We start from the raw sequence: 24,662 nt of genomic DNA, 5'->3' as shown, positions 1-24,662 counted from the left end.
TAGCGTCGATGCTTCGTGTGCCATTCCGTTTCCCTCTCTTTCTGGCCACGTGGATCACGCAACCGTGTCCCGTGCGCGGCCGTGCGAGTCCAGCAACACGGAATTCTGATAAAGCGTCGTGCAGCGCCGCGACGCTGCCGCTTCGCCGAGAACCCCGATAGAAGAATCGGGAGCCGACATTTCGCGAAGAAACCGCCGGCGAAAGCTGCCAAGCCCGAAATAACGCGTTACAAGCTACGTCACACGCTCGGTATTTTTGCTTTCGGATGGAAACTTTCGTGACCTCGCGTTCCAGACACCTACTGGAAACTACGGAGTCTACTTTTATTCCACGATTTTCCACCTGCGATGTTTTGCGCTCGCGACAACTACGATTTAGCTGCCAAGCAGAACCGAGGACCTTGGACGAATCGAGTGCGACCATTTACGCGCAATATGGTACGCTTCACCCTGTTTGCTTGTGCGGTGGCACGAGCGCAAACCAACAACAGCTTCCTCCCCAGAGTCTCCACCCTCGCGTCGGTCCATAAGTTCGTTAATAAGTGGAGCCGCGTTGTTCCGTGCCATCCGTTGCCCGAAGCGTTGCGTTACGTCGCGTTGCCTTCTCGTTACGTAATTGCGTTTACAACGAGGCCAGTCCCTGGCCTCGAGAACTCCGATCGAACCACCATATCGGCCGATTAACGCGTTTAACGCCGAGTCGAGAAAATTCGATGACTTTGTTACGAGTTAATTAGGTTTTACCGACGTTCGTCGCAGGATCGCAAATAAACGTAATTGAAAGGGACGGGATTCGTTAAAAATGTCATTTTTTCAATGTTCATTGAACCGTCTGTTTTTACTAATGTTAATAAATTACAAGTACCAATTTCTCCTAATGTAAGTTAATTACCATTGGTATAGACTAACTAAAATAGGGGTTAGAGTGCAGATGGTGCGTTCGATAGGACGAGCGCGAGCAACGATGAAATTGTCGGACCTAACCCATACTCGAGGAATGATTTTTCTTTGTTTTTGCCACGAGCAGAACTATGATCACGTCCGTGCTGTCAACCAACAAGACCGATCGTCTTATCCTCGAGCCAATCACCGCGCTAATGCATAACAAATTACGGTGGCCGCGTGGAACGCGATGCTTTTCCGCGCGGTCAAACGTCAATTTTCGACGTACGTGATAAAAATAGAAATTTTCCTTTACGGGGGCACCCTCCGCGACGCTCGACGGGCTAACTGGACACCGCGCCGCTTATTTTGGGGACCGTAGGTAGAGGGCTGATGGTGAGAAAGGGACTGTTGGTCACGCGACTTTTTACGACCGATATGCAAATGCCGGGCAACATTTGTGCGATAAACGCACTCCCCTGCCTCCCTGTCATGCCGCTACGATTTTCCTTTCCGATACGAGCCTCATAAATTTCGAAACGTCGCGCCAGCCATCCTTGTTCGCTTCGACACCAAACTCCAATCGTTGTCCCATTCTCGATCGATCGTTATTACGTTCGATCAAATATTCGAGATAAAATCTCGTCCAGACGTGCGTTGATTGCAAGCAAAACGGTAATATTGTATTTAAATGGTCCCAGCTTGGCCACACGGTCACCTTTTTTTTAAAGGTTCGCGACCCTAACACATGTTGTACAAATATAGTTAGCGGCCGAACCGATCATAGATAGAGAGAGTCTATTCGCTTGCTATGCTTTAAGTTTGCTGCTCAAAGTTATTTAAATTGTTTCTCTTGCGAACGAACGAATCAATCTTTTCCTCGGTTCGAGCGCAATGAGAAATGGTAGCCGAGACGCGGCGCGGCGGAGGTACAGAAGCTCGGCCACTAATCCAATTTGAAGAGTAAAAGGGGAAAAGCCGGTTACGTAGGAAGAGGAGGATTTATCGTAATAATCGGCCATTGTTGAGGGAATATAATGAATGTTGTCTCATGGACGATGCCGGCCATTCTTCTCTCATGACGTTCTTCCTGTCCTGCACTCCCGTGAATTCCCCGCTACGATTTACCCGGTGTCTCCTTACTACGGCGGCTGATTTAATTTTAGATAAAGCTTAAGGGATTGACTTTCTCGTCAAAGACTCCGGGTCGACGTCCATCTCGGGTCTACTAGACAATGTTTCTTCGATGACGTAGAGATTCGTGAGAAATTCGTAAATTGCGTCCGCATCGGATAGAGAAAGACTGAATTTCGCTGCTGAATCTCCTTCACCGTTACCGTTTTAAAGGGAATTTCATTTATTTATCTGACGCGATCATTGTTAAAGTAAACAACCGTGATTTCTGTTTATCGAAATCGAGGAAATTTCAAACGGAGAAAGCATTAGAAGTAAAATAAAATGAAAGCGAGTTATTTCAGGCGCACCGCGAACGTCAACGAAAGCGAATATTATTGGCACATCGGTACCATCCCAAGACCGTACACGGAATGATTTGATCAAAACTTAATCGCGATAAAAGTATTCTAGAAGGATTCGTTTTGAACTTTCTCTCCATATATCGTTATTTAAATTTGCACGATGTTTACACCGACTTTGCAACACGAGCTCGTATCGACGTCAGCTGTCGCTCGTGAATCACAATTAACGATGAAATAGGAACCTTACCGAATCGTATTTTACGTATATCGAATCTCGCGATGAGTTTGCTGGCCCGAGGATGCCAGCCCGTTCGCAAAGATGAACGCCGACCAGGTATTACGTATATCTTGTTGCGTGGAATAGCAAGGTAAAGTTCTTAGTTACAAGGAATCGAAACGTTTGATCGTGTTTTCGAGAAAGACTAACTAACTCGGCACGAAGAGAAATATGTCGAGAAAAATGGTAGAAAAAGGAAGAGACTAGGAAAGTTACGAGAGCCGGCGGTGATGGCCGAATCGCAGAGCGGAGACCGGACCAGCCGTAGTTGCAATAAAAATTGGAAAAGAATAAAACCCGTCAAGGCACGCGCCTTGCACCTAGCTCGTTAAACGGACAAACATGCCACGGTCGATTAATCGATCGACCGATCGACGAACGCATAGACAACTTGGCACTTTCGCGCTTCGACGCGACGAAAGGAATTTAGACAAGCTCGTGGATCGTTTTTCACCCTTGTTGCGCACTCTTTTTAATTATTTTCACGTATTCGGTAAAAGAAAAGCGTTGGGAATAATTAGCATTTTGTTCGTATTTTCGCTGTTGCTCGTCGACCAGATTAACAAATATAGGGTTTGCTCGACGCTTCGAACAGAGATCTTTAGTTGATCCGTTGATCCAAAGGAAGAAAACTTTGTTAAAAACTGGTCCCCGATACATTCTTCTCGCACGAATGTTCCATTACGTAAGGATGCGTTGAATATTGAAATCGGTAGGAAAGTAGCGAAGACGCGTTAATTACTAAGAAGAGAATCGTATCAATTAACAAGCTCCGTGGAGAAATATTGGAATCGGCGGAATGACACAAGAGAGGGAAGCAATGTCGCGAAAACGAGGCGCATCGCGGCGGCAGTGGCTGTCGGCGATAATGGTAATCAGGGGAAAGCAGCAATTAAAACGTTACCGGAGGTGCGACGTTTTCGTCAGCTTTTTCATTTTTTTTGCAGCCACTCGACTGTCTAGCCCACCCGCCGCTCCTTCGGCCCTCCCACTCCCTTCCGGTCTTTCCGTTTGCGAGCGAAACTTATAAAAATTCGTAATTATGGGCTTATTAACGACTTAGAAAATCCTGTAAATTAACGAGCGCGCGTCTCAAGAGCCACAGCGCGTCTACGACAGCCCTCCTGCGTCCTTCTCGTCCCACCGACCTCGACGAGTTGCCTCTCCGCCTCTCCAACTTCCGACCCGCGCGTCTCCCTGGCACCCTCAACCCCGGAGCCGTTCGCCAACCCCTTAGGCCACGATCTAACCACCGAGAGAGAGAGAGAGAGAGAGAAAAAAGAAATAGAAAGAGGACGGCGCGGCGCGGAGCAGAGCGAGACACGTCAACTGTGAAATTACTCGAGCCATGGATACGTAGAAACGTCGCGTCGGGGAATGCGTCTGCGGATGCACGTTTCCGAGTTTACGTACACCCGAGACCCGTTAAGGGTAACGAACTTAGATAAAATTAGGTGCGAGGAAAAAATGAAAGCCCTTCTAAACTATCTCGAGCGAGTCGAATTCTCTTTGTAAGTTTACTGGGTATTTCGCCAACAGACGCTACACAAAACATCTCGCTTCATTTTCCACTTATTCTTTCATGTACGAACACTCTCGGTATGGAAAAGTAAATCGTTTCGAGTTTACCAAAGAATATGAATGACGCGAGTGGCACGGGGCATCGATTAAAGAGCGAAATCAGTGTCTCCGAGTTGAGAGTAACGTCGCTGGACCGAGAAGGGGAGGCTGGCTTTCCTTTATTTACACCTAATTTGATTCATTATCCCTCCAAGCGCCGCTTCTCGCTCCCTTTGCTCGTCTTCGTCCACGTCAGGGGCGTTGCATCTTTTACGCGTTTAGTATCCCCTGTTCTCGTCGTCTCCCTTTTTAGCCCTCGATCCCCCTACAAAAGAGTCCGTGAAACGGACGATGCTTACTGGTGCAAGAAATTAAAATTTCGTGCGATCAAAGAATTTTGCTCGGCGACTTGGTCCCTCGATCGATCCTGTTTTATTTATGCTGGCCTTCTGTTCCATCCGCCACACCCCTGATGCAACCATTACGCGATAATTGACCGAGCTCTTTTACCGGGAAAAACTTGAAAGAAATGCGCGCTTAAACGACCAGACGGAAACGACTTTCGCGTCAAGTGGTTTGCAACGAGAGGTTGCAAGGATGATTCGGAAGGTGGAATACGCGCGATGCTTCCCGTTTATGTTATCTTTAACAATAAAACTAGAAATTCGCGTTACTCGGATGTTGAGGTTTGATATTCGAACGACCAACCATGGAATCTATAGCGACGCGACGATTCCAGTATAAAGAAAGGGAATCCACAACGCGCTACACTCCTGACCTTTTAAAAGTCTTGTGCAAGCGAAACTGTGGGGCGTCTCGCGTGCTTTCGACGTGGTTGCATCTCGAATCGGATCGAACAAAGAGGGAGCTAGAAGAACAGCCGACATTTACAGCAATACCAACATTAAGAGCACACGGGATCGATATATTTATTCGAAAACTGTTTGATTCGCGAAACGTTGCAAGGTTTCTCTTGCGACCAGCTTCCACAGCTACCAAGAATGCGAGAGATTCGACGAAAGTTTCGCGTGTTCGCCTCGTAGCGGAGAAGGCATTGTCGCTCCTCGGTTTTTGAGTCGACCGCGATCGCGAAAGTGCTCTTAATACGAGGCACGTCTCGTAACGCGTTAAGGCAGGTCTTGAAAACAGGTATCCCCGGTCTCCATCTGTTTCTTTCTCACCTTCTGTTTCACCTTCTTCTCCCGGCATTTCGCGATACGGTTAAAATCCGATCGGGACGTTCGAGCCGTACGAAACCGAAAAAGTGATTCTACTTTTCAGACTATGTTCCGCATATTCTATATTCCGAATTTATTCGTTTAGAAAGAGAAGGTGCGCGATAAGTTTGAAAAACGCAAAGGTTTCGAGGTGTATTTTTCTTGTTGTTGGACCGTCGTGGATGACGCGCTTGGTGCGAGGAGCGTGCAAACAGCTCGGTTGGGTATACCGTTACACCGTGGTATCGATTCGAGCCGATCGAATTACGAGAACGGAGTCTGCTTCTCGCTTACTATCCTTCGATACATTAGATCGCGCGATACGAGTAGCAGCGGAACGAGACAAGCGAGAACGCAACCAGGGACACGCGATTACTTCACTCGGGTCGCACGATTTTTCAAACCTTTTTCGCGACAATAATCCCCCTTCGTTTCGTGCTCGAAACCGGTCACATTCGCGCCCTTTACAACTTGACATCTTTGTACATTCTTAACAACTTGTACAAAGGATAAAACGTGGAAACGTTTAATCAAAGAAACGAAACTCACGCTTGTGCCAGACCATACCATTATCCTAATTGGAATCTACGTTCTAGGAGCAATCAGGTTTATAAATTCATAGAAAAACCGTTCCTCGAAGTTCGTTCCCAAACGAAGGCGCGAGACAATGGCTCTCGTTCTGTATTTGTCTCGGGTGTGACTCAGCGACCGACAAAAATCCAGGTGAATGCGAACGGATTGACGCGCGAGCACGCAAGATTCATTGTGCGGCTACACCTGTTTCCATTCTTACGCGGGATTTCCACGGCGAGGCACAGTTGCTCGTAATGCTAGTTTCACAAGCGTTATCAAGGTCCGTGGAGCGGCAGGGGGCACCGGCAGTTTACGGTTAAGGAAAGACACAGAAACTCGCGACGACGTGGCGTGGCGTGGCGTGGCGCAGCGGGAACAATTGGGAAAGAGAGCACGTGCTCTCATGAGCGGCCAGTCACGCGTCGCCTGGTCACGTTATACCAGATGCCAGTTTTAGGCCCCCTGTTGCCCCCCTCGCGGGGTAGAAGTAGCTCGCGAACCGCATAGGACCCGTGGCAATTACGCCGCGGTCCGATAAGCCCCGCTACGATAATCGTTCATTTTAATTGACCCGGAGAATCGGCCTTGGGGAGAACGGGTTACTCGCGACTATCTTGCGAAACGCAGAGACGCGACGATAATTGAACGCCTCGCTCGGATGTCACCTGTCCACTTTTCAACGAATCTCTTTCGACTCGCTTCTCGATAGAGCTACACTCGATGGCGGAGAACCTTAATCGTGCCGCGTCGTTCTATTCCGATTCAAACTTTCTAACACGTCCGTCCAGTCGTTCGCCGATCCTCTCGTACGCGTTCGTTCAGATCCTTTAAGCAACCTATTGTATAACTATTGTCGATCCGACGCGACGGTCGAAAGTTGTCGATCGTTTGTCTTTTCCACCGAACGGAACTCGAATCTCCGGCGTGGAAAAACAACGCGACAACGATCGATATAATATCATTGGAACGGGAAAAAGTAAACGTCCACGCAGATAAGGCGTCGACAAATTGCTTTCGACGGGGTTTACACGTTCTAACGAGCAGGAATATCTATCCTGGACATGGACGGCGCGAAACTTTGCCAAGGATACTGGAAATGTGGGACAAGGAAAACTGTGCGCCTTGGCTCTGATGCGCGTTTCACAGCGTCCGCTCGAAGCTCCAACGTCCATCCGTCCGGTCAGGTCAATCCCTAGTCGAGTCGACGAGGGGCATCGACGATTAAAATATTTAATCATCGCGCTGAACGTGTTTGGTTAAAGCCGAATTTACCACAATTACTTCCCTTTCTGGTCCACGCGAGACTCGTATGAAAATTTTTTGCGGGATATTCGAGAAAATATGTATTTCTACGCAACGTCGCGATAAATTTGTCGGATCACGGCGTACGGAGAACGCGTACAAATAGGGAACGTGAAATGAAGTTTTCTACTTGGTACGCTAGACTCGGCAGGCAATAGCTCGGTTATTTATTCCGTCTTATTATGCAAGCAAGGAAAGTAGCGAATAACAGCAGAAGGGGAGTCGAAGTTTGCTAAAATTGCTCCTTGATCTTGTTTTGCCATTCCAGGAAGTTTAGCCAATGGGATTGACGGGTTAACGATGAAAATCTTTTTACAAACAACAATTACGGTGACGCAAAATAGGCGTCCCGTTAATAAAATTGTAAATGCACGATTGATCGCGGCGAGCAACGACACGAGACGAAGATAAGTTCGTTTTGGAGGCTGCATATTTAAAATCGAAGCGGTCACCGTCGTCTGAATAACGAAGATCGGTCGAATTTATGGAGTATCCGTAGCAAGTTACGCGCAGGAAAGTTGAAACCGTGAAGGGTATTCGGGTGTTGTAAGGCGAGACCCTCTGTCCTCCGGCAGCTAATTAATGTACATACTTATTGTTTCGGTAGCTGCGGTCCGCGCGGAATCTGCATCCGCTGAATATGCAACGCGTCCGCCTTGACCTCCCAACCACCGCTCTATGCATACCTATTGGTTTTCTCCGTGACGAAAAAGGGTCGAGCCACGAGAATACGAAACACGCGACACGTGTCTGTGTATTCAACGGGACGCGGTAATCCGGATTAATTTCACCGGTCGTTCGATGTATCGCGAACCATCGTTTATCTCTACGGTCATTCTTTCATTCTGACGAGTGATCGAAAGTAATTTCATCCAGCTGTACGAAACTAGCTATCCTTAAAGTAAGAGCATTTAAAACTCTGAGGTTAGGCGCGCATCAAAATGCAAATAGTCGAGAATAACATAGCGCGTCACAGCATTTTGTATAAACGATGCGAAACCAGGTGATTTACTGGTTCGCGCGGCAATGTGCGATGCGCAATTGTTTTACATCGTTTACATAGAATATAATGCTGCGTCACTCGACGTCACCAACGTCTAAACGCCTAGCCTGAACGCTAAATTCCCTCGAAACGGTATTTGTAACGTTACCGAGACAAATGGCTTACGTTCTTTCGTAATGTTTATTTTACATATTGTTAAGAGTACCTTTAAAGGATAAAAGTCGCAAAGAGACCCTTTGGTGGTATCGGTGTTGAGAGGAGAGACAGAGTCCCTCGCGTTCTTTCTATTTTTCTTTCCTATTAACGGGCCTGTCTTTTGGTTTGTTCGCGTAATAACGGTAATAACAATAAGTCGTCCGTTTTCCCAAGTTGAAATACCGTTGAAACGAACATTCGAGGAGCGGAGAACTCCGGGACAGGAGCGACTGCAACGGTGGCAGAATACAATTTACAGAATGACGTGTGTGGAAAGGTCAGAGGGTCCGTTGTATCGTTAGCGGGCACACGCTAGCTTGTTCGCACCGATTGCTCGGACGAACGCGTAACATTCCAGTCGAGACAGGGCTCGTTTACGTATTTCGCAAACCAGCTCTTCTTCGGTTGCAAGTCTGCCCGAGCGATTGGCCAACTAGAGAATTACGGCAGGCTTTAAACACATATTCGGCCCGATGGTTTGCATGAAATTACCCTTTGCCTGGAACTTTCGCCAAAACCGAATCCTCGGATTTTCGCGTTTCCTCCGATTTTTAGTTTTAAGAGAAACGTCCCAGCATCGGAGAAAAATATTTTTACGAGCAAATGTAAATTTCTCCGGTTGGATTTCTTGTTTGGCGTTTGACCGAGATGGAAATTGGCCGCGGAATTATCGATACGCGACGCGACGCAAAGATCCGCGTTACGAAACGGTTCGTATTTACACGGTTGCGTTTCACGCTGTCGAGATTCCGCATAGACAATCGTCCCTCATCAACGGAGGACTCCGTGCATATCTGTCACGCGTGCGATTCCTATGGCATGCTCGTGTAATTTCAGACTGCGCTCGATCTCCGACGAGCCACCAACCCTGGCTACCGGTACAAAATTCACGGCGAATGCTCTCCGCGAACAAGAGTAATCGACGAGCAGGTTCCTTTTGCAAGATCTAGCCGTTTGAATTCCTATCACGAATTTGTATTTTCTCGTCGTACGCTTTCGAAAAACCAACGCGCAGTTTGAACGTCGATTATCGGAACAGAAAACGAGCTAAACGAGATCTCGAATTTTCTCTCATTTTCCTCGACATCGAATGTCCTTTGTAGCTGTTTTTCTTGTAACGTTTCTCTGTCGGCGTACGTTTGGCAGGAGTAGTTCGAGCAGAGAATTTCGCAGAGTTGCGAGAAGGGCTGTTGCACGAAAGGGGGAAAATGCGAGGAAAAGGAGAAAGAAATCGAAGATAAGATTGCGCGGCCGGTTCTAATGGGCTACCGAGCAAAGTACAGGCTTGCGGCTAGTCCTTTTCCAGCGATTACGATGTAGAAAGAGGAAGCGAACATTGCGGAGGAGAAGGAGGAGTGTCGTGTTTCCCCGACTGCCGTCAGAAAGGTATACAAGGAGGCATTGCGCAACTATAAATTTTAATTGACCGTGCCGTGCCGTGCCGCGCCGTGCCGTGGCCCGTTGGTCTCCTCTCGACCCGAGGGAACAGGATCTTCCGTCAGCGAACGCGACTCGACTCGCCGGATTCGAGAAACGAACCAACGAAAGGACGAAAGAATCGATCAGCAGTTTTTACTCACCGTGTAACTGCGCGAGCGACTGTAGCGTGCTGGCATTGCAGTTTATGTATCCTGAAACAGAAACGTAACGTTTCGATTAAAAATGCAGTCTCTTCGGGGACCGATGCCTGCGCGAATCGCGCGATCTTCGATTTCGAAATTCCATAAACTGTCGGCGAGACGCGACGCCGCGTGAAAGCGACGCGTCAATTTTGCAAATCTCTCGAGATTTATAGTCGAAAAAATGCTATTTAATCGTTGTTCGTTGAACGCAACATCTTTTCTAGCTAAATAACGAATCCGAAACAAAAAGACTTTACATTAAAATATTGATGCTCGTAATAAAGAAATCGAACGAGCCGCATAATCGGGCAACCTACGTTTTCAACGTGTCTTGGATTATGTGGACAAAACTATTTCGAGACCGAAAAAGTTCAAGGTTGAACGCGATGTAAAGTTTTCCTTTGTCGAGAAAGACCAAGAGCGTGGAAAACTATAATAAAAGGCCTTTTAAGAAAGCTACGATCGTCTTTCCCCGGACTTGCTCGTACTGCTTTTCTCGGTGTACGCGTTTATGCGAGGTTACGCCCGAGCATATTACGTCGCAACGGTATAAAGGTAAAGATAGAAAGAAAAGAAACGAAACGAAACGAACCGCTCGCGTGCGGTTCTCCAAGATCATGTTGCACAGTGTCGTAAGTATCGGTTCGAAGACCCGCTGTCGGACATGGGGGTCGAACGCGGTTTCACAATTTGGAAAAAGTTTGCGTTTTGCTGTGGCGGGAATAAGCTGACCGAGGAAACGTCTAGATCGCTCGAACGAGTATACGTATATCCGTGCAAAAGGTAGAACAACGCAGCTTTAACCGCAAAGTCAATGTTCTTTTCGTCGAAAGCAACGTTTCGTTATTTCCTGTTGGCAAAATTAAGGATACCGGAAGAAGAACATTTTTCGAAAATATGTTACCCTCGATCTGGTTAACGTGTTCTGTTAGAGATTGCAACCAACATATATAGTACTATCCGATCGTCCAGGGACTTTGCAAACAAATATCTAAAAGTTTACTTTGGACGCGAAAGCATCAAACGGCATTTGCCTAATCGTGAGAAATCGGCTTGAAAAATTCGATCGGTCGAGAGGGGATTGGACGCGTCTCGAATCGAAGAGCTTTCGTAAACGGGAACCACCGAGTATCATCCAGGCAACGAGCAATCTCCGACAACAACTTTAGCCAGAGAATGGCTAAAAATTAGCAAATAATAAATCTTGGGTCGTGGCAGCCGCGAAACGATTCGCGGGACGTGCTCGTCGTGACTAATCTCTCGTACCGTTACCGTAATAGCGATGTCAGGCGCAAAATCATTTTCTCCACGAGCGTGCGATACCTACTCGCAAGAGAGAAACATCGGACGAAAAGAAGAACGTTGTTTCGCGTTTGCGCGACCACCGAGAAAGGATAGAAACTCTAGAAACGCAGGGAAGTTGCGTTTTCGCGTTTTGCGAAAGCACCGCTTGCCACCGTTCTTTAAAGTTTCATTCACACGGGTTCGCAACTATCTCCTTTTCACCTCTTTGCTCCCAATTTCTCTCACAATCACCCCCAACTATTCTCATCTATTTTTGGAAATTTCTTTCTCGAAAACCAACCAACGAGTTTTAATTATTTTTCGTGATTAAATTATTAGTATAAACGTGTCACGTTCCTCGGCGAAAGAAAAATCAGTAGAGGAACGATCCACTACCGTACTGGGTCAGACGTCCCGGGCAGCCTTAAACTACGTCTGACCGACACTGTCCACGTTCCCCTTATCCACGATTTATCCTGGTATACATATGTATAATCCTGTAATATCGTGAATAAATAAAATTTCTCTTAACGGTAGTTGGCCATTATCGATGATATTGACTCTTGTTACGGACCCATAATAGTTGGAGTATTTTCTAGTTTAATAATAGTCGTTATGAAATTTAGTACGACGCGGCGCGGCTGCATGGAAACGAGACACGCGAAACGAGAGGTTTTCAATTACGAAACTCAACGCGTTATTAGTTAACGTTGCTATACGGTTGGAATAGAAGGCGATTCGATCGGCTTACGCGCGTAGAAAAAATCCTCGAGCAAGACGATCGGGTCCTCGCGGATCGAGCGAGTTTAGGTAACCGCGTTTTAGTCCCGTGTCCTGAGCAAAGTTTAAGAGAAAGTCTCGTTTCAATTTACTCGTGACATTATATTCGCATCGTTCTATGCACGAGTGGAAGGATGGTCTCGCGGGAGTCGATAAAGGTGTAACTATTCGTTTCGAGCAGAAAGAATCGCGTCCTGGGAGGGTGAAATCCGCGGGAGGATCGTTTGAGCGACTTCGTCTCGTCCTATAGATGGCCCGATATCGCTTTTTCTACCGATGTAGTGGCACGATCTTCGTGCGATCGTGCCTGTAACCGTGCCGTTGGCCAGGTAATCCTGCCCGATCGATCGACCAGAAGAACTCGGAAGATCGCGACAATCGCCAAGTGTAAATGGTGCAAATGGGCCGCCAACACGCTTTTCGTTCCGACTACTCTAACTCGACGATACAAAATCGCACACCAACTTTTAAGGGGTCTGTAACTAGCTGTAAAATAAATCTATCGCTGTTTCCAAGCGAGTTTGTTGTCCAGGCGTCGATTGCGATACAATGATCAGAACTCTTCGCTGGTTGTGTTTTCGTTCGCAAACGTAAATATTCGAGGGTTTCGGTGGACAGAAATATCGACTATACAGATAGTACGTAACTCTGATTTAAATAAAGCGGAGATCAAAGGTAGTGTTTTTAATTTTCACCGTAGAAATATCCGTTTCCTGTGTAGGATTCGATCAGCGTGGCTGGCAGGGACTGTTGCGCTTTGTCGAGCAGTCCAATATGTCACGGTTCTATCGAAAGCTTTTTCGCTATCAGCAGAGAGCGTCGAACACAAATTGGTAATCCGGTGTTGGTCCTTTGTCGTCGACGATAGCAACGATTCTTTTGAGCATTGTCTTTTCGACTTCTATCGATAGTATTGCCAAGTAGCGAGATAGGAAATATTTATCGATAAGAATTACGGTGTATCGATACTTTTTTTTGTTTTCTTCAAGAAAAGAAAGAAGGAAAAACAAACGTTGCTTAATTCTCTGTATCCGCTTCGCAACGCCGTCCAACTTCGCTATCATACTTTACACAACTTATCGAAAAGGATCTTGTTTCCGTTGGATAATCGCGAGATCGTTTCGATTTAAATATGGTTAGTGAAACCGAATGGTGGTTTACTATCGGCGGTAATTTAAATGCGAGAACGACTGGAAACTCGAGAATTAAGTAGGTGCATAATCAAGGTGCAACGCCAGCCGGGAAACACCGTCGAATAACGCTGTAAAAACATACGCACGCGTCGATTCCAGTTTTCTCGCGTTCGTTTACGTACGATTACGTATTCCGGGAGACTTGGAGCAACCTCCGGACGAAATTGCATCATGGGTTAACAAACTTTTAACAGCGTCAACTAATACGCGCCAAACGATAAATGACAGATGGTATAACCAACCAATTGTAAATTTAAAAGTGAACATCGTCACCCGTACGAAGAACGGTTCGAGCATACTCGCGTAAACTTGGAATCTAGTTTAGGGTCGATAACCTAGAACTAAATATATCAAAGTGTCGTGTAATGAGATTTTCTCGTAACTCTCGCACCTGTCCCCGTCCCCGCGCGATTCAAAACGTTTCTCTTACCAGCGTCAACGAGGTTACCGATCTTGCTGTAATTTACGGTACCTTACTCGCCTTCTCGCAACCGAATCGCCGAAACCGTTAACAAATCCTCGCCAACTCTCTTGGCTACGTAAACCGTGTCGCCATTAATTTTTCAATCCCCGAGTTATTCCAACGTTCTCGTGTTTTATCGATTCGAGTACACGATACCACTCTGTCAAACTTGGTATTATTTTTAAGACATCCCGCAGACATTTTCGACGCCAGCTACCCCGAAAAGATCCAAATAACGCGATAAATCCTCCCCTCTCTCTTCGCGTGTTTACACTCGGCAGACTCGAATTTATTCGCTTGAAACGAGTCCGTCGATGTATCGGGCAATTGTTTCCTCCGGGCTATTGCCCGACGCGGATTATGTTTCAGAAACAAAACGGTCGTTTCGAGCGAATGACTCGCGCGCGTTTCCCTCCCGCGAAAAGCCGCGCCACAAAACCGTGACGACTTGACTTTTTGCCAAACGAGTCTGTCCCGCGTCGCGCCGTTTCGATAAAATTTCCAAACGCTTTCTCCTCGGTCTCGCGACTGAAACCTTCGCGTATCCCCATTAGTCCAGACGTTAACGCCCGGCGAATATACGACCCGATGACGCACACTGATTCGAGTATACGGCCGTTCAGGACGAACTTTCCCGTTCGTTCAAACAATTACAGGCTATGCAGAGAGCTTGTAAATTACTCGATAATTTAGTCAGAATCGTTTTTCCTATTTTTTTTTGTACAAACGCGTCCGACCTACCGTACGTCCAAAGGCGTTCGTCCGTCGATCGAAAATCGCGCCAACTAATGCGCCGAGACGCTAATCTAGAGAGTAAACCGGTTCCAAGTTGGATGAAGTTCGAGTCGAGGTTTAAGCGTGCTCGTGGAATCGAACGTGGCAAGGCCAGAAAGCGTAATGGTAGCGACGGCTCGCTTTCCACGGCAGATTTACTGGATACCTCGGACTACCGGCTTAACGAGAATCGACTAATGGCCTTGTAGGGTCTCCTCGACGGATGTTCGGTCCTCGGCACTCTGTCTCGCTTGACCAACCACCGCTCTGGCAAATCCGATCGCGATCGCGAGACGTTCCAACGCGGAAGTAACGCGAGACCACCGTACCGTTTCACTCCTCTAAATTCTCGTCGCTGAAATCCAAACTCCGACACCGAAGACTCGATTTCTTGTCGCTTGGATCCCGGAAGGAACGACGCGGACGTAGGAAAGAAAACTCTCGGCGTCGATCATTTCGTCGACGTCTCGATCCCGCGATCGAAACAATGACAATCTCTTTCGTGGATAAATTCATTCCGCTCGCGAGGATAACCCCGAGGATCGTTTAGTCTTTCGATCGTGACGTTCCCTGTCTGTTCGGCTGGCAGCTCGTGTCTCGCCGTTTGGACCGAATAGCGGTATTCGTGCACCATCCAACATGGAGATGGAAAAGTTTCTGCCCCTAGACGACGTCTCGACCTTCCTTCCCTCTCTTCGCGGAACTCGACAAGATAGACGAGCTTCGATTCGCCCGGAGATGGACGAAACTCTTGTTCGGATAATAAATTGTCAAATACTGTTACGCGTACGATCGAAACGGTCGTAATCGTATTTAACTGGACAAACGTGCGGCACGATTTTAAAGAAATGCGTATCGCGATGAGAAATCCTAACCCTCGTATTTACTCGGCAATGGGACGCGTTTACAACGTAGCGAGTTTATCATTTTGCAGCAATGATCGCGTACAGCTCTGCAAGCCCGTTACAGAGAAGTTGAAAACACCTTTTTATTACCAAACGCATTAATAACTCACCGCCGACGCAACAACTTGCGCAACGACCGCTAACGTTATGCGCGCAATTAATCGCGATGTGTGTACGATGGCATCGGTGTCTCTCCAACCACGGGAAACACATATAAACTAGCTGGGATTTCGCTACGCAGAAAATTGAATTGTCGCTTGACGCGGACACGGACACGGACGTCGATAGGATGCGTCGAATGATTTGCGTGGTCCGGGGCTTAATAGGCGTAATAAATCAAACGCATCTTTATACAGAGGACAATGTAGAATGTTCGTCGCGTATCTGCGACACCGATGCGCTGCGCAGCCTTCCATACAAAATTAACTACGAACACATGCGTACAGCGAACAACGAAAATATCCGGACGCTAGGATTTTTACACGCATTCACGAGAAGAGAACGCAACTAGTGTCCGTTACCGTATCACGAAGAAGAGCGGCACGAATAAATGGTACAAGATTAGAGGTCCATCCCGCATTATGTTCCCCCGTCAACCTATTTCCGTAGCTTTTGTCCCAATTGTTAGCGTTTTTCAACGCGTACCCTTTCAACGGAACGCAACAGATTGCTTCGAGATAAAAATATCCGCTCGATTCCGCGCTCTACGCGCTTCAACCTCACATTGATCCCGGCGCGGCGCGGCGCAGCGGTGCGATTCATTTAAATACAGTTTCTGCCTCGATTAATTGTCTCGATGAACGGTGCACACTACGGCAAACGCATCACCGGCGTGCGCCAACGTATTTGAATTGCAGATCCGAGTACAACACCGAAAATATCAAAACGACCGGCTGTGCGTTTCGTTCCCGATCGGACTGTCTTTTTTACTTTTCGATCTACAAGGGAGGCGCTCGGTCGCGAAAATGCATCGCGTTCCAAGTTACAGGCCGCGGAACGCGAAACGGTCATTGTCGTTTCAGGGATAACTGTAAACTCAAGATCGACTTCTGGTTCAGAATCGTCGGAAGTGGCAGCGGTTGTCGTCGCCTTTTACAAACAATTTCAAACGTCCATCGTATTCCTCGGTTGCCAAAGGATTTAACGCGTCGATTAATACTAAAAAAAACTCAATTCCTCGAACCGGTAAAAATGAAAATCAACGAGTAATCGTCGACGATGAAAGTTACCCTTTTCCTTCCACGCTGCGCTGACATTTAAATACTCTTCGTCCAATCTCTCTGTCGCGAGTATACAATAAAATTGTCCGCCATAAAATTATCTGCTATAAAGAGCCACCAACCGACGAGAATTTGAACGACTCTTTTCGTACGTTTGTCTCGGCACTCGCGGGCTCCAAGTAATTGTCTTAAAAAATGAATATTTAATTTAATCTTGGATGGACACACAGCGCGATGCTCGATAGCTGGTTATAACGATTTGATCGTTCGCGGAATCTGTGTTGTTTATTGTTAGACATCCATGCCACCGCCGATTGAAATGGCAAGAGAAAATGAAGTCGTAATTTTATCTTTTCCTTTCTACTATGCTCGCAGACTAACCGTTAGACGTCAGTTTTATGACCAACGTGTACTTACTACTAAATATTTACCAAGAAGCTGATACACGGTTACGCAATCATTCTGGACGCGTAGTCGCACGATTCCAGTAACTAAATTATTTCGCAGAGGCTACTTGAAGGTACCGACGTCGTGAAACGAGATAATGGACTTTAAAAAGACGGATATTTTCAGTGATACTGAATGATTACAGTACTTATTGCGAAGATAAATAAATTAGTTTATTTATACGCGAAACGTGCAGTTAATTTGTTTTTCAGCATGTCATTAAATGAATCGTTCGATTTGCTATACGAAACACTGAGTAAATTCGAGTAGGTACTCGACTGGATCGGAAATTATATATAGATTCGTTGTAATTTGTTGCGCGACGTTTCGAGAGGAGGAAGTTGGGGCTTGGTGCCTCGGTGGCTTCTTCGAAACAACGGTTGCGAAGATTTTCGCGGTAATCTTGGCAAACACCGTAAAACGTCCCGATGACGAACCAAGATCTACTGTCGTTCACGAGAATACGCGCAAATGCTACGCTGTAAACGCAAACGACAGATGCTAACCGAGGAGCTGGCTCCGATCATCTTATATGATCCGCTATCCTTATTTCGTGGCATCGCCTACAATTCCGTAGCTCCTTCAAACATCTCGAAAACGAACCAAACATTTCTTTAATCGAAGAAAAAAAGAAATACGTTTGCCTTCTGTCGACGACTTGGCAACCGATCGGAGAGTTAAACGGCGCGCGACGACGTGGTCTGTTTCACTCGGTACCGGGCACATTTTTCGACCGATTGCCTCCGAAACTTTCTTTCCCGTGTTCTGCTCCGGTAAAACACCCACCGACGATAATCATTTATCGTTGGTGGTCGTCGTCGTCGTGCAACGAACGATCGGAGATCCCATACGCTCGAATCACGCGTGGAAATTTACTCGTTGCGTAAGAGTTCGTCTTTCCTCTTCGCTGGAATATACGTATAATCGTTCGACGAACGACTTACCGACTTTTATCCCTTACCGCCTACAGTACCAATCGATCGAGCCGATACTGACCTGCAACAGAAGAAAAATAAGCATCGTTATTCGCTTGTCTCTTTACCGGTTGTACGCGTATAAAAAAAAAAATATATAAAGCCGCGGAAACAATTCCTGTTTCCCTGTCCTTTTACGTAAACAGCATTCAGCGTTATTTGTCCGTAATTCTAGGGAAGCTGACTCCGAATCGAAACTAGTTACATAAATCAGTGGTCTGGTGTCGCGTGAGCAATTTGCACCGGATCTCTTTAGCGGGCAGGCTAGCAAGTTTACCGCGGACGTTACTCGGGCAAACATTGTAGCTGGAAATGAGCCACGAGCCATTAGGCACTTTAGGCCGAACGATACTACGGGCTCGCAGAAGTTCCGCAACTATTTTGTAGTTTGGTCTCCCGACTAAATATTAAGCCGGTAACCCGACACTCTGTAACAGCCTGTTCTAGCCCAGACAACAAACTCCAAATAAAAATAAAAGAAACAGAGAATTTTCTATCCTTTAATTGTCGACAAATGTTTTGGTTACTCCGAACGATGGGAACGAAAGGATCTTGTTCGGGTAAGAGAAACTTTTGTTGTATTCGTTAAGTTCCTTAGGTTGATTAAGCTATTGCCACGCTAATAATCGCACGGCACGGTGGACCAATCGGTGGGTCGTCGCGTTCGAGTTGTATAATCGCAAATGTTTCCAACAGTATACGGCGGGCGAAGGTCGATCGCGCGTCGTCTGCTTGCGCGCATTACATAGCTCTGCCCCTCTATCGATACGACGACGCAGTCTCTTGAGAGAACCTTGTAATAGTTGCATCGTATTCGTTCGACCAATTAGCATTCTCGCCGTACGCCGGAGGAAGAAAATTTTCCAAATTGCGAATAGAACCCGAACGGCCTGGGATTTCTTTCTCTTTGACAATGCCGACTGTTTACCGGGCCCAGGAATACAATTTCACCCTATAACTGTTATTCTGTTTAAACGATATCGCATAGACTCTGTAAACGACAAAGTTCGACAGAGTTCTCGAATGAGTCCACTTGGATTCTGAGATCGTCGATCATACTTCTAGGAGCAAGTTTTATTCGTATACACCGATCGATCGAGTTGAGAAATTCTTTCCAAGTAGGCGCGGTCGTGTCGCCAGAATGTTCGTGGTATTATTACAATAGGATCCAACGACACCCGCGCGAGCCCACGACGCATCATCGAACGCGGATTTATTAATCAGAGGCGTTACGAGCCAACAAACATCGTTATCGTCGGATCGGCAGTTTACGACGCGCGTCTCTAGCTCGAGGCGTCTCGTAATAAAATCCAAGAGACCGTTGCCGACCCGCGGGGCAAACGAATCAACGTTTGCCCGGTGAAAGCGTTAGATAACAATTTCAGTTGGGCCACACGCTGGACTACTTTGGTCTCGTATCGCGCCGGACAACCGAAAGCGACTTTATTCTCCGAGCTTCTCCTCTCGTAAATTTTCGTAAATGACAAACTAATACCTTTTAATGTACAGAGTGGCATAAAGTCGCCTTCCCTTTTAAGGAACTCTGTCCAGAGTGTTTTTAGAACTCGTAATTTTAGAACCGATCCTGGACAACTGGATCAGTTTATCTGTAATTATCTCCGCATTGCAACTGTACACACAGACTATAAATGTAAACGTGAAAGCATTTTCTACCGGGCACGTTAAGTCGAGAACCGCGAACGGTTCGAAAGGCTCAAGACACCCGGTAGAGCTCGGCCTATTCAATTAGGCTGGCATCGGTGACATAACGCGAGCTACGATACGGATGTGCATATTAACCCATTTAGCTCCGTTACACAGGGACAATGCATGATACGCGTTGCGCGCAATGCAGCCGACTTCGACCGTCGAAATGGACGCGGAAGAAGGTTCACGGAACGGGACAACGAAACGAACGTCGTTAATTATAGAGGAACTTTGAACGCGGACGTTCGAAACAAGGGCAGACCGACCAAATCGACCGGTCGTTGTTTCATCTAAAATTCTCTTCGGTAGCCCCCTTTAGATTCGAAAGTAAAAGCTTTAAGATCACAAGCTCGCAAATATCGCTTATCGTTAAAGGGACGTAGCCCGTTTCGAAACGGGCGCTGACATTTCTTCGACGATCCGTAAAAACGAGGATCGTAACCGAAACTCGGTTCGCTCGTTAATGTTACGTGCATACATAGATATGTACGTATGTGTATGCAGAGTGAGAAAAGTAACCAGGTTATTCCAACACGATGATAGCTGCGTCGTAACCCGGTTAACCCGTTTTTCGAATGGGTTTCAGAACTGCACCGAAACCTGTACTTTATTGCTCGTATTTATTCTTATATGTAATATTTATCGTTATTTTATTATCTCTTGCTATAAATAACCCCCAGACAACGGCTCTCTGGCTGCGTTTACGTGTCTAAGGGGGGCAAGTCAGAGCAAGTGAGCGAGTATGTTTTTAGAGACCAGGAATATTAGCTTTTAACGCGATCCTTTTTCTATTTGGGAATTTCGGTTCGTGGCTGGTTACGTTAAGCTAATCGGTATTAACGTTATTAGGCTTTTATCGAGAACAATGAGGGATGGATAATCGGAGCTAACGCGCAGCCACTTTCTTAACGCGGAAGGGTCGAGAGATTGCGATAACCCCAAGGTAACGTTTCGTGGCTGATGATCAACGAAAAATGCAATTGCCGATCAAAATAAAATATAGAAAGAAACGGATGAAAAGATCGAACGGTTCGAATAAATTCCTGCGCGTTGGTTTCATCGACTATCTATCGTTGGGATTAAATGTTGCCCGTCTCCGTTGTTTCGGAGCGTCGAAACGTTCAACTGGAACGCGCGTGTCGTCCCGTGAACCGCGCGAACGTTTCCGAGCAAAGGTTAACCGCATTATTCGTTTCCTAACGCAAATACGAAGATAAGAATGCAGCAAGTTTAACAAATCGGGAAAGTAGGTTTACAGCTCGGTTCGGTTCGCGCGAAAAGATTGTCGCTTCTACGCGGATAACTCTTGGAGCAATTTCTTTTTTGAGAAAAAAACCAGCACGAGCACCAGCGGCTAGCCTTGACCATTTGTCCAGAAAATTTTTAGAAAAAGCGAAAGTAGGTAAATAATTGTTTTTTCATTTCCTGAATCCGCCCGCTCGTTGCGTTCGTTTAATTAAACGGAGGAGGTGCTCGAATTAAATAATCGTAGAACGTTTCGCCGACGTTAATCCTGTATTTAGACCACGGGGCCGAGCGACGAGTAAAAAGCGCCACTCGAGAAAGTCTTTCTTCAAGAGGCGTGGTTCGTCGATTATGTTGCAAGAATGCAGGCGTGCTAGAAATTTTATTCGATTCTTTTGGCAGCTTTTGTGCCTGTAATTTACATACGAATGCAACTCGGTACCTGTCGCGCGTGTACCTGTCAAAGACGAAGATGCGCGAATAACGCGTTCGTTGTGCGCAACGATAGCGTAAACAGAAACGCAGAGGAAACTGGTCGTTAAGATTTCAAGTGATCCTTCAGCCTTCGATATTTAACAGGATCGATTTTTCTGAAAGTCGATCGGTCAGATTCGCGTCTACATCGATTAAGAAAGAAGAAAGTGGATGGGTCTGTGTATAGTACGTAACGACGAAACGAAAGCGGAGGGACCGTGACGCGTGACAAAGAACCAAGTCGGATAAACATTAAACGATCGATTTACATAAGAAAAGCGTCGTGAAACGCGAGCAACTAGAAGAGAAAAGCAGGAAAGGTGGTTGACTGGAAAGGTACGTGGAAAGAAGAGATGAGTCGGAGCGGTCGCTATACCATTCTTAGTTAAGAATAGTATCAACCGACACCTCGAACTCTTTGAGAGGTTAAATCGGCTAAGGAGGCGAGAGGAGGAGAAGGAGCTACCAGGGTGAGGCAGTCACGAGAGAGAAAGCGCATACGAGGAAGAACGAGCGAACCACAAAGGTCGAGGAATGACAAACGAAAAATGAAACGCTCGACAAGAAGCGTGTATTTGACTATCGTCCACGGCGCTTTCCAAGCAAATCCACGCTATAGTTATTAACAAATTCACGCAAACCTCGTCAAAATAGTGTCGGTCGACTCTTTACCCTGCGCCTCGACGACATCTAGATAATTTTCTATTAATATTTCTCACGCTCCCGGATGTTCGTTACTCCCGTTCCCCGAGGCGAGTCCTAATTAGAGTTTAAATCAAAATTATATAGCCTGGCTCGCTTTCAGCGCGTTGGACAAGCTTACTTTGGACAGACACTCTCCAAGTTCGAAAGGAAAGTTACGAATACGAATGAAATACGACGCAAACGAGCTTCTCTCTTCCGGTGAATTGCATCTGGTACAAAGGCACGTACTTGCGAGAAACATCTTAAATGGTTGCGAGGGAGGAAAGAGAATCGATCCAAAGGCCCGGTCGGGCCGGGGCGAGCAGGGGTGTGGGAGGGCGAGGGAGGGCGAGGGAGGCGCGCGCGGAAACCGCGAGTAGACGAATATGGGTCGCGTTAAAATTACTCGAGTTCCGTGGCCCGGCTCGGAATATACGTTTTGCTCGTGCTCTTTCGCGGCGAGGTCGTTGAATTTGAGAACCGAGGTTTATTCTTCCCTCGCGAACATTTTCGAGCAACCTCTGTGCGAAACGGTTGAAAAGCGCCGAGGCATCGACGTCGATGGACGCGTCCAGAATACGCGATCGCTGTTTCGTGTCGAGAACGTCGCTGCGTCTCTTTCGTCGAAGCGATTCTGATCTCTGAACTTGGGTTCCCCGTCGCACGAGGACATTGGTCGCGGTTCGAAACAGGAAAAAAGTTGCCAACGTATTCCCTGCAGTCGGTTTCGTTTCTATTCCCGTCTTTCAGAGGCACTAACGCGAGTCGCTATACAGGGTGTTCGGCCACCTCTGAGAACAAATTTTAATGGGAGATTCTAGAGGCAAAAATAAGAGGAGAATCAAGAACATCGATCGATTTGTTGATCGGGGTTTCGTTAAAAAGTTATTACCTAATGTTTAAAGTTCCGTACCGCAAAATTTTTCGGCAAAATTAAGAAATTTCAAATCATTCTGGAAAAAATTATTGTTGGCTGCAGGAGTCAATTACAATCATTTTTAGTCAATAGACATACCCCCGAAATCCTACGCAGTTTTCAGAAAAATATTCACGTAGGTGGACAAATTTTCTTCCGAAATTTGTCTAAAATGCTATACAATTTGCTTGTTAGACGCGTCGAAAATGGAACAAGAATTTGTTCGTCGTGCATAGATCGTAGACTTGGAACCGTGGTACAAACAGGATAAAGAAATACTACAGGCTTCTTCATTATCAAGTTTGTCACGCGTAATAAGTATTAATTATCAGTCGTTATCGAACAAACGACAGGACGAGATACAATAAGGTAGAAAAACGGTTTCGACAAAGGCAAAGTGCTAATATACATATATGGGTCAGGATAATTGATAATTTACAAGGTGTCTCGTATCTGCATAACATACAAAACGAAAATGATCCATTATCCGTTAAAGCTCATATTCTCCGATGCGATGTAGTTCCGCTCCATTACACCATAAATGTACGCCAGGTTTTAAAACAAGTATTTATTGCTTGGCACTTTTACTGTATTATTATGAACTGGGTGATTTTTATCGCTACGTGTTTCGAGCCAGGAAAAATGGACAAGTTTCTTGTAGCCTATTGGGAAAACACGACTGGCGATCCGGGAATTCATCGAAATTCATATAGCAAAACGTTGTTCCCGATATTTCGTAGGTCGCACGGGGATTTTGCGTTATTTAATTTCCTGCGAAAGCTCGACTGCATTGTCCGAACGTTTGTTGCTGGGATAAACTCGGTCAACCGGAAGTATCGTACGAGCACGCGCTTCGAACCGTTAGCGAGCGCAGAATTATCCAACAATGGGCTTCCCACGTTTTATACGCGTTAAACGGTGGATAAGAAGGTGACGAGGATGCACGGAAAGGGAAAAAGGACGCGTTTTTGCGATAATTAACATTTAAGAGAAGAAGAAGGCGGTGGAACGGCAACGTAGACGTTAAAACGAAAATGGTAATAAATGGCGGTCGCCCGGGCACGAAAAGGCACTCGAGATCGAGGCGGAACGATCGTTATCCAGCGACGGCTCGGACGAAAGAAAGGACATTGAGAGCGCGCGGCTAGGGATGCGGGCAATTCGGGGAGCTGTGGTCTAAATTTAAATGGCCCGGTACTCGTGTATCGTTAACGAAACGCACTGGCAGCCGTCCACAGCCGGCTCCGAGCGAACACGTGCGTCGATCCTCGTCCAACGTTCGCTTCGCACCGATCAGCTGGCCCGCATACGAAACGCACTTTCAACCCTCTTAAGCGATTCTTACGGACCGATATCCCGTTCGGTTCGCAGGCAGCACCTTTCTAGCACAGGGGGCCATCGGTATTAATCGATTGGACTATTTTTAAGAGAATGGAAGGGGAATTTAAAAGGTAAATGGGGGTTGGTTTGGGCCTCTATCTTGGAGA

At 46.5% G+C, this 24,662-nt stretch overlaps 1 protein-coding gene across 1 annotated transcript in view; it reads right to left on the bottom strand.

Moving 5' to 3' along the window:
- LOC122396150 (cytoplasmic polyadenylation element-binding protein 2-like) overlaps nt 1-24,662 on the bottom strand; it is an 81,842-nt gene that overhangs the window by 20,588 nt on the left and 36,592 nt on the right. The window contains exon 3 of the mRNA XM_043394299.1: nt 10,068-10,118. Coding sequence (XP_043250234.1) covers nt 10,068-10,118 — 51 coding nt within the window. The remainder of the gene's footprint in view (nt 1-10,067; nt 10,119-24,662) is intronic.

This window comes from Colletes gigas, unplaced genomic scaffold, assembly GCF_013123115.1.
Source record: "Colletes gigas isolate AHSC1104 unplaced genomic scaffold, ASM1312311v1 Colletes_gigas_Sc00007, whole genome shotgun sequence".
Classification (NCBI taxonomy): domain Eukaryota; kingdom Metazoa; phylum Arthropoda; class Insecta; order Hymenoptera; family Colletidae; genus Colletes; species Colletes gigas.
Note: the sequence above shows the minus strand (reverse complement) of the source record. Positions and strands in the feature narration are given on the sequence as shown.